General features: G+C 53.8%; 1 protein-coding gene across 1 annotated transcript; it reads left to right on the forward strand.

The window, feature by feature from the left end:
- The first annotated feature begins 845 nt into the window (after positions 1 to 845).
- Positions 846 to 18,047, forward strand: SCIMP (SLP adaptor and CSK interacting membrane protein). The gene is made up of 5 exons (XM_034989363.1): positions 846 to 988; positions 10,993 to 11,116; positions 12,361 to 12,424; positions 13,360 to 13,430; positions 15,397 to 18,047. Exons 1-5 carry the CDS (start codon positions 968 to 970, stop codon positions 15,549 to 15,551), a joined length of 435 nt encoding a protein of 144 aa, XP_034845254.1. The 5' UTR covers positions 846 to 967; the 3' UTR covers positions 15,552 to 18,047.
- The last annotated feature ends 1,314 nt before the right edge of the window (positions 18,048 to 19,361 follow it).

Below are 19,361 nucleotides of genomic sequence, written 5' to 3' on the forward strand. Positions count from 1 at the left end.
CCGAGGCCGTGGAGATGCGGCCAAAGACAGGGGTGGGCCCTGGTCCCCGCAGGTGCCCCAAGTCTGAGTCCAGGACCATCGGGCCGGCGGCTGGATGGCGGCCCCAGCGCAGTGTCTGGGACCTGGAGATTCGCACACCCTGCAGATCAGGAACCCTGCAAGCTGGTTGGTAAGTACGTACCAGAGAGCCCAGGGTAGCATCGTTACCACGGAGAGCCGAAATACCCTTTCTCCTCGGGCAGATGCAGCGCACGCCTATGCGTGGCTATTTTTATCGCCAGAATGCTCATTTCAGTCAGAATGGTCAATTCGACAAAATGGTTTGTTGGCTCCCCACCCCGGCCCCCACCGAAAGCGGCCGTGGGCGCTGCTGGGGACTGTCAACCCTGCAGGTGGAGACCCAGCCCTGCCAGGACCCGCCAGGACGGCCAACGGGCCCGCGTCCAGAGCAGCCTTCCCGCACACACTGACAGCAGAAGCTGGCTCGGCAGCCCCTGGGTGGGCCCGGGCATCCTCCAGCGACTCTCCGTGGGGACGCTGTGTCTGTCCCACCCGAGCCCATACAGGTGGGAGCCGGCGTCCTCGTTCTCGGAGCCCCGGGCCCGGCTGCTGCAGCCAGGAATGCACGGCCAGGCTCTTGTGCGGGGACCCCACAGCCACCCCGTCCACCCTGCCGAGCCTGCCCCCCCGGCCTGACCCCCACACCGGGTGGTCCTGTGCGGGGCCTTGCAGGAGGACGTTCCGGCTCCTGGGACCCAGGCAGCCAGCTTCCCTGGCAAAGGGATGGGCTGCGGTGTGGGCCGCATGGCCTCCCCCCGCCTGAGGGCTGAGCAGGAAGGGGAAGTGTGGTCTGGCTGAGGCTCACTGCTCTGGGGTGGGCGGGAGGCCTGTGGGCGAGGAGAGCCTCCTGCTAGCTGCCTCTGAACCACCGCACTTGGGCCCCTTCTGTCCCCTCAGCCGCTCACGGATGGACACCCTAGCAACCGAGGTAAGCGTCTGGGCTTGAGCCGCCCGAGGGCTGCCCGGGGCGGGCGTGGAGCGCGATCTCTCGGTGGCCTTGGCAAGTCCACTCTGCCACTCACTGGCTGGGGAGCTCGGAATCACTGCACCCCTCTGGGCCTCCATTCCCCCGCGGGTCTGTTGGGGGGCTGAAATGACATAATGACGGGCCGCGAGCTGCGTCAACCGTAGAGAGGTGGTTAGCCGTCTCTGGACTCTGACGGTGAGTCTGGGGAGCTGATAACTGGGAGGACCCCAGTGGGTGCGTGCTGGGGGTGAGGGGGCGAGGCGGTGACAATGCGAACTTTGGGCTGCATCTCGGGGCCAGTGCAGGAAACACCTAGCTGGGTGCGTCTAGTGTGTAGGGACTGGTAAGGCATCCCCTGTTCCCACGGCCTCGGGGTCAAGCTGTGCCAGGCTGGGGTCAGATCACCATCCAGCCCCCTGCTGCTGCCCTGGGAAATCACCGTGGACAGGGCCTGGCCCGGGTTTCCAGTCCCACCCTGTCACGCATCACTTGTCCCGAGAGCCACTCCCTTTCCTGGCCCTTGGCCGCCAGCGCGTGGGACCTCCCGGGGAGCTTTGAACGTGGTACCTCCGAGCCTGCTGAAGACAAGTCCTGGGGGCCTCTCGGTATTTCTTAGGATAAATGAAAACGTCAGGGAAACAAGGGGAAAGAATGACCCCACATCCCACAACCTCGCAACAACCACGGGAGAGAGTTTGGTGTTTTGCCTTCTAGTTTTTTCCCCTCCGTGTAGACAGTTTGAGAAGTTACCACTGTCTTATATTGATTAAATACGTTCTAGAGAGGACGTGCGGGCCTCACTGGCTGTCAGCAGTCCCCAGACCCCCCACCTGCTGATGGCCCCGGCGCTGTCCCCAGCCAGTCCCCCAAGGGACAGGGCTCTAGGTGTCCTGTCACACTCAGAGCCAAACACATAAGAAAACCAGCAACAGTGCGAGACGACTCGGTTGGACCCCAGGAAGGACTTCTGGGTTGCAGAAATCCTGGGATAACTTAGCAGGAAGCTTGAGTCATCCACAAGTCCGGAAGGTTCTGCCCAGGGCAGACGCATCACACCCAAGGCCGCGGAAACACCGCAAAGGCCACCTGTTGGGGCGGGGCGAGCAGAAGCTCTTTTTAGATGTGATACATGGAGTCTTGACAACGTGTTCAGTTCACGCTCCACGGCAAGGCTCGGCGGGAGAGCGAGAGAGGAGGCTCCTGCCCTCGCTCAGCGAATGATCTGTGTTCTGGGCTTTCTCGCCGCGGGCTCCGGCCACACAGGCGGGGAACGCGGGGAACGCGGGGAACAGACGCAGCTGCCGCGGGGGCACGGCCCCGCTCTGCTTTCTCAGGGCCTGGGGTTCCTGGCAGGTTCCTGGGCCTCTTCCTTTCTTCCTGCCTCGTGACTGTGGCATGCGACCCACGGAGTGGCCCTGCGCGATTCTCTCCCGCCACCCCCGTCCCACGCTGCCCGCGAGGGGGCTCCCTGCTTCCTTATGCTGAAGTCTACAAGTTGTGCCTCTGACTTTTACTTCCTTCGGGCTACTTCTCAGGCTGTTTTTCTAGGAATGATATTGTAGAATCAGAGGATAGGACTGTCTGCTACTATGTGCTTCCCCCCTTCCCCGGAAAATTTTAAGTTTATTTAGTTAAGTAATCTCGACACCGGACACGGGGCTTGAACTCACGACCCCCTGCCCAAAATCAAGAGTCGAGTGCTCCGCCGACGGAGCCAGCCGGTCGGTCCTAAGGATCCGAGTGTGAGCAGGGACACAAGAGGGAAGAATTTCAACTGGGGGACAAATTAAAAGAGAGGGAAAAAAGAAGCTGGAATTAATTTTAATCATACATTTAACTTAACCCAACATATCCCAATCCTTCCCGCAAGTAACCCAGATAAACATTTATTAATGATCTTTCATGTTCTTCCTTCCACACGAAGTCGTTGAGACCCAGCAGGTGCCCAGCGGCCTCGTGGGGCCCGTGGCTGCCGTCCAGGGCAGGGCAGGCCTCGGGTAAGGGGATGCGTGTCCAAGGCATGACGCCCTAAGGGCAGAGGGCGAGGGCGGAGCGGGATCCCCGTCCTCCCGCCAAGCTGTTTGCAGGTGCGCCTCCTCGTACAGAGACATTGGAGGCCCCTTCCAACTCCAGCTGGAACCCCAAGCTCCCGGCTCCAGCATACCCGTGTCCTCTCCCCACCTTTCGGGACTCGTGGCTACTTGAGATCATTAATGTTTCTCGAGAAAAACCCAAGTTTTTATATCCAGGACCTGACCATTAGTGGGTCTTGAAGGAAACGCAGGGGCTCAGGCTCCGTATTTTTTTCCACGAGCTCGGCTAGACAAGGCGGGAAAACACTGGGGCGCGTCATGTGTCCGAAACACAGCTCGTCGTGAAACGTTTCACGTATGCGCCTGTGGAGTGTGTTCCTCCACGACAGAACTTGGTTGTTTTGGGTTTGTTTGTTTGTTTGTTTTTTAAAGCAAGTGCTGAATAAAACCCACAGTCTCCGGAATTCCTGGCAAGGGCACGGTAGGAGTTCTGTCCCTGACTCCCCAGAAATGCCTTTTGGGGAAGTGAGAGCCAGGGCTGGGTCGGTGACTGTGCTCGGCCGCCCTCCCGCCCCAACCCACTCAGCGCGGCAGCGGGCTCCCTGGGAGGTTGTGCGGGCTGCTGGAGTGAGGCCGAGAGGCCAGAGAGAAGCTGGAGCTCCACCTGCAGCATCACAGGGGCGCGTCTACTTCCCAGCAGGCGGAGAGCCAGGCGGCAAGGCCGGGCTGCCCACCTGCCCGCATCCTCAGAGGGCAAGTCCGGCCATAGGCCAGGAGAGAGCCCAGCGCCTCATTCATTCCGAGATTCCCAGATCCGTGGGGAGCGCCTCCTGGGCCCTGGACACAGTGGAAAAGACAGACAGTGAACTAAGCGACCAACAGACCCTGAGGGGGGTGGCCGCGTCCGCGAGTGGGCCCAGCTGGAGGAAGGATGCGGTCCTCCCAGTGATGACCACGCGGGTCTGCCTACCACCCACCCCGCCCAGCACCCGCCGACTTTGTCTCCTACTTCAGACCGAAAGATCGGGGGTGTTGGCCCCCCACTTCCTGCCTGCAGGCCCCAGCACGCCCTCTCCCCTCTCCATCCTTGTTCCCTTTTAAAAGCTCATCCTTCCTTCGGGCTGGGAAGATGTCTGTCTTTGCTGTATTTCACTCCAGTCTTCTGTCCCGGCACCTTCTCGGTTTAGAACCGCGGAGAAGCCTCTCACAGTCTCACAAGCCATCTCTCCTCCGACTCAGCGTCCAACCTTCTCTTGCCTTCTGGGGCTTCATCACTCTGATGGGGAGCAGGGCGGGGTCACTAGCAGGAGGACAAGCCTAGAAACGAGAGTCTTCGTTCCTAGTCACATTCACTTATATCCTCGGGGGACTTTGGAGGAGATCCTAGGATGCCCCTGCTCTTGCCAATGCCCTAGGGAATCCGAGGAAGGAATCCAATGCCCTGAGGAGCCAAGAAAGTCATTCACACCCTAGTAAAAATCAGTTTCTCTTCCTCAGAGTCTGGCACTCTCAGGCAAATGAGTTTGGAGAGGAAGTGGGGAGAGAGGGAGCTTGGAACTTTGCAGTGACTTGTGGATCATGGGCCTTCAGGCATTGTGACAAGCAAACAGGAAAGGTACTTGGGCCGAGGGGTCTTTTTAGCACCTTGCTCTCCACCACGCTGGAGCTGCTGCCACCTCTGACTGTGGGGGTGGGGCCCGGGCGGGGGGACCAGCCTCCCTCGTGCTCACCCGGCCCAGCTGTGGGCTCTGCTGCCTGGCCCGGTGCATGCTCCCCCTTGGGGCTGAGCCCCCTGCACTGCTTGTTAAAAATGCTGATCCCGGAGTCCCACACTGGACCCACCAATCAGAACTGGCTGTGGGCAGGGGGCCTGGGACCCGGGCATCTGCATTTTCATACACCCCACAAAGCCCCCGATCGTTGGTCGCAAGTGAGGGCCCTGGGGTCCGAAAGACCGGGCTTTGGCTTCTGAGTTCTCCACTTACTAGCTCTGCGACCCTGGCCAGTGACTGAGATCTGAGCCTCTATTGCCTTATCTGTAAAATGGACTCATAACCACAAGCTACCATTGTGAGAGCGCTTATAACCCGTGGTGCCTCAGCGCATGGCGCATGTTACTTTTCTGAGATGCATTTTCATATTGCGGTTCTTATTATGTGGAACAAGACACAGCGAATGGCTGAGACCTCGCCAGGATTGGAAGTTCTCAAACGAGCGTTCTGCTTTCAGTTCTGTTATGAAAGGAAAAACATTTACCAGCTTGGTGTCAGCCTGGCAGACTTAACGGGGCAGGAACTCAGGCGCCGGATGGCGCTGAGTTGAAATCTTAGGTTAGTCGATCCCTAGCTGTGCTGCCTTTAGCCAATAGCTTAACCTCTCTGAGCTCTCTATTAAGGGTAATAACAGCGCCCCCACCAGGGAGGTTATAATAAGGATTCAGAGATAACCTGTACGTCACTGGTTCTCAAACTCGGCCCTGTATTACTCACCTGGACAATTTCATTACGACAAAAAAACAAAACCCCAATGGCCAGGCCCCCCACCCCAGATCAATTAAATCAGAGTCTCGGATGTAGGCCATTGCTCAAGCTCCCCGGGTGATTCCAAGGTTCAGGCAGGAGGAGGGTGGGGAACTTCGATATTCCCCGAGTTCTTGGCCCAGGGCCTGATGCATACCGATATCTGAGGGTGCTCCCACCACGCCTCTTCCCTTCCTTCCTTCATGTGTGGTGGCCACTTCCTTCATGTGTGGGTGCTCCCCCAGGTTACAGGACCTGAGGTCAGGCCTGTAGCTCCTGACCTCCCAGCAACCGGGACCCCCAGGCCTGCACCTGTGGACTCAGCCCCTGTCCCCTCCCCGAAGCCCCAGGACTGCTGATCTGGGCCCATGTTGGCTCCTCTTCTGGTCCATACTGGTCTATACTGGACTGTAGGACCCCCCGCTCTGGCTCACGGGGCCCTGCGCTTCCTGTGAGCTCCAGTCCTGCCTTGAGAACCTTCCTATGTCCGCAGGCTCTTGAAAACAAAGATGTTCCCTCCCAAGCAACAGACACCTCCCAGAAATAGAGACCCGTGTCCGTCCCCGGCCTCCTGACGGGGTCAGCAACGCCGGGCACCGTGCAGTGGAATTCTGTCGAAGATGGCAGAACCATCCCTCCCGTTTTCCCCCTTTTCTTCCTGACTCCCTGGAGGCAAAATAGAAGATGTTGGATGCATAAAGCATTAACAAATGCATAAATGCATAAAGTGCCTGGAAGCACTTGAGCGAGCGTCTCATCTCACTGAGCTGAGAGCCGATCCTGGATCCCGGGTGGGCTGTGTGGTGAGCCTGCCTGAGGTGTCCGAGGTGTCGGGTCCCAGGGCACAGGGGGATGGAGGGCGCAGGTGGAGTTAAGGTTGCTGCTCAGCGGCGGGGGAGATGGGGAGATCATGCTGGATCGTCGCGCGACACGGGCAGGAACGTGAGCGGCCTCTCAAGGCTGAACAGAACAGGGAAATGGCTCATCCATGGAGCCTCCAGGAGGGGACACGGCCCTGCCCACCCTTTGGTTTTACCCTGTGCCGACTGGAGGGACTCCTGACCTCCCCGACTTCTAGACAAGACGTTTGTGCTGTTTGAAGCTTCTGCGCTCCTGGGAATGTGCTAGAGCGGGAAGGGGGTACGGCCTGCTTCTGCCCCTGCCGGCACTCCCGCCTTGCTCCAATTCCAAAATGTTAAGTTACTTTTTGACTCTTAAGCAGACTCAGTGCGGTTTGCAAAATTTAGCCGTGCCCACTGTAAACCTTCAGTCCTGTCTCTGGCTCAAAGCACCCCCACGTTGCCCCAGTGAGGGGAGGGGAGGAAGGGGTGGGAGCCCCCTCAGCTCCCCTGCACCCCACCCTGCACTACTTCCCTGGTATTGCACTGAGGAGGACAGACAGACAGACAGACAGGCTCCCACCAGTGGCCATTCCTGCTGATCACGTCTGCGGTCCCTGGTGGCCCCTCGAGAGACTCGGCCGCATCTGTGACCTGACCGCCAGCAGCTGGCCCTACAAATGCCCCTCTGTCCCATGCGGCCTGCCCCCCACAGTCTTATCTACCCCAAGCTGGCCGACACAGTGGGGTCCAGCTTCCACACGGCCAGCACAGGCCCTCCACTGGCCGTACGCCCCACCGCTGCTCCTCTCTGGCAACACCCGGGCCACTAAACTAACCGGGAGCCCAGAGGACACCCAATGAGGACAATGTGTGGTTCCTCGGGGCCTTCCTCGCTCAGCTGCCTTCTCCCAAAAAACAAGCTCGTCTCGGTTCTGTTGAGCAGGCATCTCTCCAGTCCACGGGGAAGAGTGCTATTTCTCTGGTCCTGGAACCCCTGGGGGGCTTGGGACTTCCATTTGTGGCCCCCACCACCTCACTACCATCGCTATGCTCCTGAAAGCAAGGCATCCTGAGCCCCACGAAGCCTGTCCCTGATGCCTGGGGCCATGGTGACCGAGATCAGCAGTGGGAGGCCTGGGAGCTAGACAGAAAGCATTCTGCCTCCTTCTTGCTGGGGGACCTTGGGCAGGCCCTGTCCCCTCAGCTTCCAGGTCCAGGAAAGCGTGTGGCACAAGGATGAAGCGAGGGGAGAATGGAAAGCCCCTGCAGACCGCATGTGCGCTGGACACCCTCAAAATGTCTGCTGGCAAATCAGAGCCGCTCCGTCTTTAAGAACAGAACTGTGAGCGAAGTTCTCAAAAGTGTCCCATGTTTCATTTTGCTAACATCATCCTTCTTCCTCTTTCTTCCCCCGGACACGGAGGACAATGACATTGCTTTGAACTTGAAATTTGAGCAGTAGCTTTTCATGGAAGCTACACTACGTGGTTAATGGGGTTTTTTTGGTTTTTTTTAAATCTTCTCAAAGTAAATACACATGGTGTTTCTGGGTTTTGGGGGGAGGTTTTTTGGGTTTTTTTGTTTGGTTTGGTTTGGTTTTTGTTTTCAAGGAGGCCCCACGCCCAGCATGGAGCCCAACGCAGGGCTTGAACTCACGACCCTGAGATCCAGTCAAACGCTTAACTGACTGAGCCACCCAGGTGCCCTGTAAATACACATAGTTTTAAAAAGTCAAGTAATTCAGAGGGCTTATGGTGGAAAGTTGCAGCCCCCTGTCTTCCCACCTCCATCCTTGTACCCGCTCATGCTCCTCAGATCAACCTTTTTTTGTTTGTCTGTTTGTTTTTGTTTCTCATATGCAATAGCTCTTAACTCTTGTGCCCTGGTATTTACTTCGGTAGCCTTAAAGATTGTTTATGTTGCTTTTTTGAGAAATCCTTAAAGATTAAACAGAAAGACAAAAGATAGAAAATATGAGAGACAAATTAGACAAAGAACCAGGAGACACACATCTGAGTATAAGAGAATGGAGGGAAGAAAATTGTTTGTCCATCTGTCCATCTATCCATCCATCCACCCATTCATCCATCCATCCATCCACTCATCCATCCTTCCTTCCTTCCATCCTTCCATCCACTCATCCATCCATCCATCCTTCCTTCCATCCACTCATCCATCCATTCATCCATCCTTCCTTCCATCCACTCATCCTTCCATCCACTCATCCATCCATCCATCCATCCATCCATCCACTCATCCATCCCTCCTTCCACCCATCCATCTACTCATCCATCCTTCCATCCATCCATCCATTCATCCATCCTTCCTTTCTTCCATCCATCCATCCACCTACCCTTCCATCCATCCATCCATCCATTTATCCTTCCTACCATCCATCCATTCATCCATCCATCTAACACACCCATCCATCCACCCACCCATCCATCCATCCATCCATCCATCCATTCCCCAGAGCTAAAGAAGGTTAGGCTCCAATTAGGTTTATTGAACAAAGAGTCCACCCTCTGATGCGTGGGCATTTTCTTAAGTCCAGTGCCTTTCGACTTCCCTGTGCCCTGCAAAACCAAATTTCACAGGGCTCTCCTGAGAGCCAAGTTTCTAGTCTCCAGGCTTCTCCTTTTTCCCTTTGTTCTTCTTCCTCTATTGCTTTCTTCTGTGCACCATGAAAAGGTGATTTACGACCAAACCTCTGCTGAGTACATGCCTGGGGGTTGGGCTACCTGGCTAGCTGACACTTCACTCTTTTAAGAGTAAACCCCCAGCACATCCACCACCATGGATAAATGACAAAAGCATAATGCTGAGCGAAAAGTAGAGCAAGAAAGCTGCAGAATGACGTGCATACAATGCCACTAGTTACATACAATTGGTTTTACTATGTATAACTTTATGAATAGCCAAAAGCCATTCTGTCTGATCAAGCCAAACCTTCATGAAAGAAACTGAGCTTGGAACTGAAAACCCAAATTATAATAGAATGACGGCATAAATGAAGATACTACGCCGGTAATACAAACACATGTGTGAATGGTAAGCCACGTCAGAAGTCTTTGCAGGAATCCTGGCCTTAGCAGCAGCCTAGTTTTGCTCTTGTTCCTCTGCCTGGCTCCCCATTTATATCACCAGCATCGCTCCAAAGCGTGACTTGGACGTGCTCTGTGTGAGCATGCATGGGTGAGTCTCCATCGGCTAAACGATGACACAGGAAGTGGATTCTCGTCACATACCTGGGATACGCCAGGCCTCAAGGATCATTTTTTTTTACTCAGATATCCAAATGAACAGGCAGAGTGCCCATGCCCTGGATGAGGGGGGCCCCCGCTCCTCCCCCAAGAGCTTCCTGCCTTCCTGGAGGCTACTCCTAGGAGTCCAGCCCGCAGCCTGCTCCCCACTGTGGCATACATCACCCCTGCTTGGAAAACTACAGCACACATGGCATCACTCCCCAGGCTCTGTTCACACAAGCTTTTATTGTGCAACTTCATTGCAGACTGGATGGTAACGGAAGATTGCAGCACAATATCATACAGGCAACTTCTTCAAGTTAAATGTTAGTCATCATCGTCCTACAAAAGCGTGGTCATCCTCCACCACAAGGACTTTCTAACAATCCTCAAACTTTCTGCTCTCTTACTGTTTTCTTCCCTTTTTTCCCCCCTCTCCCACCCCCCCCAGCTTTACTGAGGTATAATTGACTTATGACATTGTATAAGTTTAAAATGTACAGCGTGTTGATTGAATACACTTGTGTATTGGGAAACGCTCAAGGTTTCCGTCACGTCGTGATAAGAACATTTAAGATCTGGGCTCCTGGGTGGCTCAGGTGGTTAAGGGTCTGGCTTTGGCTCGGGTCGTGATCCCAGGATCCCAGGATCCCAGGACTGAGTCCCATATTGGGCTCCCTGCTCAGCGGGGAGCCTGCTTCTCCCTCTGCCCTTCACCCCACTTGTACTCTCTCTCTCAAATAAATAAATTAAAAAAAAAAATTTAAGATCTGCTCTTCCACTCTCTGCTTCCCGAGTGGGCCAGCTTTCAGCCCCCAAATTCCTGTTCCTTTTCCCCAGCAGACTAACTCAATTTGCCTTGCATTTTTACCTTCCCCCTTCTGACCACGCCTCGCTCAAGGAGACCCATCGAGGTATTTTTCTAACCCCCACCTCCAAAAAAAATAAATAGGAATTAAGTCTATGTTGCCCCTTCGATATAAAAGTACCTGCGGTCGGTGATTGCTTTCAGCAGCGTCCCCCATCCCCTGCGTGTTTGACAATCCAGGAAAGAACAGCGAGGAAGCCTCCAGGTGCGTATCCTGTCTGCAGCGCTCGTGACTGCCCTGGGAAGTGCAGGCCGGCAACCCCACCCCCATGTTGCACAGGAGGACAAGCCTTGCCAGGGGTCTCCCAACTGCTGATGGGCAGGGTTTGCCCGAGCCAACGCCTGCCTGAGCCCCTAAGCAGGGGTATCCCCCTGGTGACGTGGTAGACAACGGCCCCCACTCCTCCCCGCCGGATGCCCCTACTCATGTCTCGTTCTTCTGTCTCCATTCTCCTCAGGGCCCCACTGCAATGGATTGGTGGAGGGACAATTTCTGGATCATCATAGCTGTGGCCATCATCCTTGTCTCCTCGAGCCTGGGCCTCATCCTGTACTGTGTCTGTAGGCAGTTGCTAGGACAGGGTAATGGCCGTCTCACCTGGGCAGGTGGAGGGCGGGGAGGGCTGGGCTGCAGATCCGTGCACCAGGGCTCCTACAGGGCAGGCAGATTCGTTCCGGGCCTGTATTGGCTGAATTTTGGATTAAGCATCATGCATCTCTGGGCCTCGGTTTCCCCGTCTGCTCAGCCCATGATCGACATGTTGGCTACCACGATTGCCTTCTCTGAGGTCATCCTCTGAATGTTCTAGTATGACAGGGGTTCCTGGCATCCCCAGAATACAAATGAGCAGCTTCCTGAAGGCTCTATGCTAACTTTAGATTATCTACAAGTGGGTTTCCACTGTGCTGTTCATCTCCCAAAACATGAAATCCTTGATCCGATGGTGTGTTTTCTCGAGGTCATATCCCCTCCGATGACCTGAAAGCTCAGGGCCACACAAGGAGTGAGACCTTGTCATTCTCCTCAATCTGTTTTTGGAGATAGACAATTAAGGTTCAGAGAGAGGCAAAGCCTTGACTGAGGTCTCATAGGAGTTAGTGGCCGAGTTGGGACCAGAACTCACGTCCACTGGGCCTCCTGTCCAGTGTTCCTTCGCCTCTACTCCTTGATGGTAATTAGGGTTTTTTTTTAAAGACTTTTTTTTTTATTAGAGAGAGAGAGAGAGAGAGAAATGGGGGGGAGGGCGCAGAGGGAGAAGCAGACTCCCTGCTGAGCAGGGAGCCCATAATTAGTTTTTTTTAAGTACAAATCATATTCTGGCTCCTAGACTCCTCTGTCCATTTGCCTTCTTAAATTGTTTCCTTTTTAGATAAGCACAAAAGCTTGGCCCTGAACAAAAACCTTACCTGTTCTCTTTTATCTCGACCCAAGGCTATTAACACGTAGGTTATCATTCACAGTAATTTGCATGCCTTGCACACCACAGTTCACAAACTGCTGTCCCCATTCTTTCTCTCATTTCCCCCCAACCACGCTTTGGGCTCCTCATCTGACCACTATTTCTAAGCACCAGCTCCATAGTCGGCAGGAGCTGAGGAAGGAAGCAGGGTCCGCCCTCAGGGATTAGCGAAAGGCTGGGTGGGCAGAAGGCCCGTGGTAAAGTCAGTGTCCGCCGCTCACCAGCCCCGTGTCCCCAAGTCTGTTTCTTCTTGGTGGTTCTTTCCCCAAATGCCCTGAACACACCTGGTGTCTGAGGACTTCTAAACGGTGAAGTCACACCTCCTGCTCATGCTTCCTAAATGGATATGCTTATTTGATTCCTTAGGCAAGAAGTGGGAAGTTGCCAAGCCCTGGGTAGAAAAGCAAGGAGACGAAGAGAAGATGTATGAGTAAGTAAGAGGAAAGCCTGGTCCTTTGGTAGAGGTCACAGGTCAGGCTCTGTGTGCTGGGCCCACCACTCAGGGTTAGGTCTACCCTCCTCTTCTTTTAAGGTTTTATTTTTAAGTCATCTCTACCCCCAACGTGGGGCTTGAACTCGCAACCCCAAGGTCAAGAGTGGCTCGTTCCACCGACTGAGCCAGCCAGGGGCCCCGCTTCCTTTTCTTTAAATGGATCCCAAGTATAGTCCCCTTAAGGCTGTGTACTTAACGAAAATATGCCACTCACTTTCCTCTTGTATTTTGTGATATATTTGTTTTTTTTTTTTTAAGATTTTAGTTATTTATTTCACAGAGAGAAAGAGAGAGAGCGCACATGCACGAGCAGGGGGAGGGGCAGAGGGAGAAGCAGGCCCCCCACTGAGCAGGGAGCCCCATACGGAACATGATCCCTGGGATCATGACCTGAGCCGAAGGCAGACACTTATCGACTGAGTCACCCAGGTGCCCCAATTTGGGGCTTTTGTGATTGCTATGTGTTGGGGGTACCCAGGTTCACCTTTAGACTTGATGACTCACGAGAAGGACTCACAGGTTTCAGCCGTAGAGCGGACAAGTCCATCCTGGCCTCTGAAGGGGCTGGAGATGGGGTAGATATTAACTAGTGCTTGGCTTCTTCTGCTCAAAGATTTTGTGAGTGTCCTTGCGTGTGGTTGTAGACGGTTCATCCTCACTTCTGTAGAGCGTTCCACGGTGGGAGTGGACCGTGATGAGTTTATCTACTCTGGGGCTGATGCGCATTTGGGTGGTGCCCAGTTTGGGGCTGTTGTGCGTGGTGCCGTGATGAACATTCTGGTCAACCCTGTCCTTTCTCTTTGATGTTTTCCTTCCAGTCGGCTGGTGGTCAAAAGCACACCCTGACTCCTCCTCTTTCTTTCTCTCTTCAGGAATGTTAATGAATCGCAGGTTCAGTTACCCCCTCTGCCACCCAGGGGTTTGCTTTTTCCGGAACACACTCGTAAGTATCTGTCGCTGACAACAGTTTCATTCAGGGTAGGATAACAAATTTATCTAAATGTCTTAGCTCAGGCTGCCCACAACAAAATACCATAGGCTAGGTGGCTTAAACAACAGAGAATTTATTTTCTCATGGTCCTGGAGGCTAGAAGGTGCCAGCCAGTTTGGCCAGGGGTGATGGGGGTAGGGAAGAGGGAGAGAGAGCAAGCATTCTGGTGTCTCTTCTTATAAGGACGCTAAGCCTATGAGATCAGGGACCTACCCTTATGACCTCATTTAGCCTTAATTACCCCCCTTCGGGGCCCCATCTCCAAATACAGCCTCCCTGGGGGGTTAGGACTTCAACGTATGAGTTTTGTGGGGACAAAGAACTTCAGTCCATAACACTAGAATCTGCTGGTAGTACCATCCTTTAGAAAGGGACAAATAAATGAAAAAGGGGGCAGAGTGAGTAGCAACGCTCCTGATATTCAGTGTGTAAATTCATATGCAAATCCCAGGTTGGAGCAGGAGTGAAAAGGAACGTGGAGGTGTCGCTGGGCCTCCCACACTTTCCATCAGAAACCCTCTGCCTGGTTTGTTCTTGACTGGAATGTTCTTCCTTAAGCTGCTTCTGTAGTGGACACACTTCATCCTTCACGGTCAGCTCAAATGTCAGCACCTCGGGGCACCTGGGGGGCTCAGTCGGTTAAGGAGCTGACTCTTGGTTTCAGCTCAGGTCATGATCTCGGGGTCCTGGGATCGAGCCCAGAGTCGGGCTCCCTGCTTAGTGCGGACTCTGCTTGCCCTTCTCCCTCTACTACTCCCCCTGCTTGTGCTCTCTTTCTGTCAAATAAATAAAACCTTGAAAAAGAAATGTCAGCACCTCAAAGGGTGCCCTCCTGTCTACCCTCTCTAAAGTGAACCCACTAATTCTCTTCATAGAACTTATGGCAATTACCCAAAGTTGTCTTACTTCATTACTGTTCATTGGTGTCTGACCTCCCTCCTCCACTAGAATACGAAGTGCAAGAAACAGGAACGTTTCTGGTCTTGCTCACCACTTTGTACCCACCACCAAGAGCAGTGCCTGCAGCTTAGGAGATAACAAGGATGTCTTGATTGAATGGATAAATCATAAGATCAGCCCACATTTACTGGGCAGCCCGGTGGGCCAGGCCCCGTGAGAGGCACTTTACAGGCATGATCTCACGTAGTACCCTCAACAACCCCGCGAGGCAGGTACATCATAATTCCCCTTTGACGGGTGAGGACACTGAGGCACAGAGACGTTCAGGGGCTCACCCATGGTGACACAGCGAGTGATCGCTGGAGCCTGGGTATGAACTGGGAACTGACAACAGAGCCCTGCAAGAAAGGAGGGGTGGACCTCTCTCAGGTCCTTGTAGGAAGGACGAGATTGTGGGAGAGGCAGCTCCGGTCTCATCTGGGGTCCAGCTCGCTGTGTCATCATCCTTCCCCTGGACGCCTTGGTGTTTTTGCTACATACCCTAATTCCCCATTCTGCAAACACCACTGTCTCCTTCCTTCTGAACAGAGATTCGTACCTCAGCAATTATGGGAAGTTCTGGAAAACACTAAGTCACTGGGAGGGATGTGCCCAAAAAGGAAATGTGGTTTGTACCACTTCCCCCACAAGAATGAGGGTCTCACATGACTCTACTCATCTGGGTACTGGCTCAGTTCAGCTTGCTGTCTACACTTCTGTTTCATGGTTCCCATGCCGTGGAGGGCAGGCAGAGGGACACGTGAGCCACGGTGTTGGCCCAACATCTGCCCTCGACCCGCTTGGGGGATCCCGAGGCTGTATCACATCCGTGCATCAGTTTTCCCCGTCAGATGGGGGTCTGGTCCACCAGGGAGTGGGAAGATCACCCAAACCCATGAAAATCATGCTGAGTCACCTCGTCAAAAAATATACACACACACAATAGCTTCGCCTCTAAGGGCCGTTTTGTGTGTTCTAGTCCCACAGGAAAGCCCAAGTCAGCCGCCAGCTACATACTCACTGGTCAACAAAGTTAGAAACAAGAAGACAGCGTCCATCCCCAGCTACATCGAGCCCCTGGACGATTACGACGATGTGGAAATCCCCGCAAATACGGAAAAGCAGCGTTTCTGAGACAACTGTCCCTTCTTTCCCGGCAAATTGAAGAGGGTTCGCACGGCTGTTTAAACCAACAGGGAATGAACTGCAACAGATCGCGGGATCCCACAAGCCAGCGGTAATGTGGCAGAGCTTTAGAAAATAAACACCTCCCGAAGCTTAGAGCCAGAAGCATCAGCATCCAGGAACAGGGGCCGAGGCTCCGCCCCGGAGACCTAGCTGGGTCAGGCCTGGAACTACTGTCCACGGGGCCCCCCGCCCCTGGGAGGGCCTGGGTCCCGTGGCTCCCCGCCCCCACCCATGAGAAACACTCCTCCCCTTCTCTTCTCTTGTTTGCTCTAAGTGATGCTAAATCTTGGTGTTTGGCTGCCGAGCCTCCAGGCTCCCGTCCCCAGCTTGGCCCCAGGGGTCCCCCCAGCTCTCCCTCCCCCCCCCCACAGGGCTGTGGGCGGCCGTTCCAGCTGAGCGCTCGGTGTGTGCAAGTCACCGCATCACACCTTGCAGGTTCTTCAAGAGTGAGTAGTGCTTTTTGTCCTTGTGAACCGTCCCCGCCTACACACACCCCAAACCCCAGAGCTCTCCATGACGTTGGCCGGATGGACCACAGAGATTCAAATTCTCACTGACTTTTTCTTGTGCTTCTCGGCGGCGTATTGTGATAATCAACAAGGACAGAGGTTAATCACCATCTGGACCAAAGCACACACGTTCCACACAGCAGGGTCATATTGCGATATGTGTCCTGGGGGAGCCGTAGGAAAAGTAGGCTTCCCTGGGGAAAGTCATGGGCAAGAGGAAAGAAAGGGACAATTAAGGGTAGATTCAAGAGGAGAGTTCCTTGCGTCATATTCTGTGCAAACGGCACCGAGATCGCTGTCCCCGAGCGCATCTGGGAGGCAGAACTCCATAGTGTGGAGGCGCCACTGGCGAGATACAGGGAGGGGGTCGCTGTCCTGCTACAGAAGTGACCTCATCCCCGAGGCCTGAGTCAGCTTGGAGGCTCTGGAACTTCATCTGTTCCTTGGCCTTGATCTGTTGGAGGCCTTGGATTGGCGCATCCTAAGCAGACTGGAGATGCGGATTGCTAAGCAATCCCTGGGGAATCCAGCAAGCACAGGCTTGCAGGGAGAGCGACGTGAACCTCAGAAAGGCCGGGAGTGACCCTTGGACTGAGCTCCTCCTCAAGAGATGGACGGTGTGGGTCTGCTGTGTTCAAGCTTCCTCCCTCCAGGACTGCTGGACCAGTGGGGACAGGTGCTTCCTCCAGCTTCTTTCTAGATTCCTGGCAGACCTCCAGCTTCCTGTGTTACCACTGCCTTATGGTAGGCCAGACAGTCCTCTAACTGTGGCCTGGCAGAACTCCAGAACCCCGGGAGCCAGAGAGGACTCGCTCCCCAAGTTATAGGGGAAAAAAATTAGTAAGCCAAAGGACACAAGTGTTTCACAAGTATGCTTCCCTCTTACAAATTGTCTGTAAAGCCTCCCCATCTACGACAAAAGTTAGAAGCAAATACCAGAGAGGTGTTACCTCCTCCTTGGTTTCTAGGATGGCACCATCTCCTGCCGGCCCACCCCCCACCCCCACCCCAAGACAACCCTTCATCACAGGTCCTCCTCAGGCTCTTCCCGGTACCTGCCCTCATCCCCCTTGAAACACCAGCGAGGGATCCGTGGGCTCTGTGCCCCTCTATTCTCATGGCTCCAGCTGAGCCCAATCCTCAGTCCCAGACCGGCTGCCCCCAGGACATGCCCCCAGGACCCCCCAACAGGCCTCTCAAGCTCCACGTACCCCGAAAGGAATGACGGCCCACCCCCAATCCCAGACTCCCTGTGCTCTGCTACCTTCTCAGTCCCTGGAGTCAGAAACTGGCACAGTGTGCGGAGTTCTCCTCCTTCCCGGCGGCCCCGCTCTGTGACCGCGCCTCTCTGGCAGCCCCGGGTCGGGCAGCCTCCCGGCCGGTCTCCTACCACTAATGTCTCACCCTCCGCTCCCCTTTCTATGCGGCAGCCAGCGCTTTTCTCAAGGGGACATCTGACTGCTCCAGTCTCCTGAGCCTCAGAAAAACCCCGAAGTCCTTAATATGGGTTACGAGATTTGTCAGGATCCGGTCCCCAGGTCTCTCCTACAAGCTTCTCCTCCCCAGCCCCTTGCAACTTCCACTCCAGCCAAATTTTTGCTCCGATCATTTGAAATGACCTGGTCTGGGGTCTCTCTGGCCCCTACGGCTAAGTACAGTGGCCTCCTGTCTGTCTAGAACATTCTTCCCCACCTTCTCATCTTTTCCATCTCTGCTTAGAGCCTTTCCTCACCACCCCACACTTGAATCTGGTGCCCTACTAGACGCTCTCCTCCCATAGCATTAGCACCCTGGGATGACCTGTTTATCTGTCTTTCTCCCCCACTAGACTGACGGCAACGTGGGGACAGGGACAGTGTCTTTCCCCCAGTGTTTTCTGTGTTCCTAGCACGGTGCCCAGGATCTTTGTAGATACTCAATAAACGGCAAATGAATGATCAGTTGAACGAATGAATGAATGAATGAACTTGGCCTTGTAGAAATACATCTCTCTCTCTGCCTTATAATTGCCTGGTTACTTCTCCATCCTCTTTCTAATCTGGGGGCTCCTTTGGGGTGGAACCTGCCTGGCTCACTGCTATGGTCCCAGTATCTAACACGAACTCTGGCACACAGTAGGCCCTTAATAAACATTTATTGGATGTTGCACATTACTAGAAAACCTACCAACCAGTTCGAGAAAAGCAAATAAGCAGTTTTTCCCTGAGCATGTATGATTTGGTTGCGATTTTACACTGGGTACCTGTAATAAAGCCAGGTTTTTACCAGTTTGGTAAGAAAAGAAAAGAAAAGTTTTTACCAATTTGGATGATAGCATTAAATATATCAAGATTTGACAGGGCCTTTTTGTCTATTCTAGCCCCCTAGGGACCCCCCAAGTCAGCCGCCAGCTCCATACTCACAGATAAAGGTAAAAATAAGAAGAGTTTCCATCCCAAGCATATGGAGTCTCAAGGTGACCATGATGATGTTGAAATTCCTACAAATATCGAAGACTATCATTTTGAAACAAGTCCTGTTCTGTCATCTGAACTCTTTGGAGAACTGGTGATTTACTCATAGTCAGTGGATTGTAGTTTTCTTTAAAACAGTTAAGTCTGATCTTTATGATACAAATACAATTGCTTTCAGGAAATGCTCTGGTATTACCAGTAACAAATTTTTACAAATCATGTGTATCAGTTAGTATGCTTCAGACTGCAAGGAACAGACTGCCCAACGATGGGGAACGTATGGCCTCACACAACAAGTCTACAGGTAAACATGGCAGGATTCAGCAGTTCTAAGACTCAGGAGCAGGGGCTGACTTTTCTTTGATTCTCTTAGTTTTACAACTCATGGTGGCAAGGTAGCTGCCACAGCTCCAAGTATCACATCCCCACATGATAACATTTCAAGTTAGGAAAGAATGGGGTGTTTCCTCCCACGTAGCTCTTTTTAGAGAACATCTTTCCTGGAAGCCCCAGCGACTTTCCCTGATGTGTCGTTGGCCTGGATTGGTGCACATGCCCGTCTGTGGGAAACACTGGGGAGAGAACATGGGGCATTTTCAGCCTTTCTCACTGGAGGTGGGCTTTGCCATCAAGGAAAAAGGAGGCAAGAGCTGCTGGATAGGCAATCTCCCTGGGTCAGTTCACTTTCACAAATACTACTCATTATTTGCGCTTGTTTCCGTGACCCTGCCAGGGGTCTTGGGGGTTCAGGCCAAAGTCTGGTGTCCAGATCTTTCTTCTCACAGGGTTTCCAC

Source organism: Mirounga leonina, unplaced genomic scaffold (genome assembly GCF_011800145.1).
Source record: "Mirounga leonina isolate KUSES-001 unplaced genomic scaffold, KU_Mleo_1.0 Mir_488, whole genome shotgun sequence".
NCBI lineage: Eukaryota > Metazoa > Chordata > Mammalia > Carnivora > Phocidae > Mirounga > Mirounga leonina.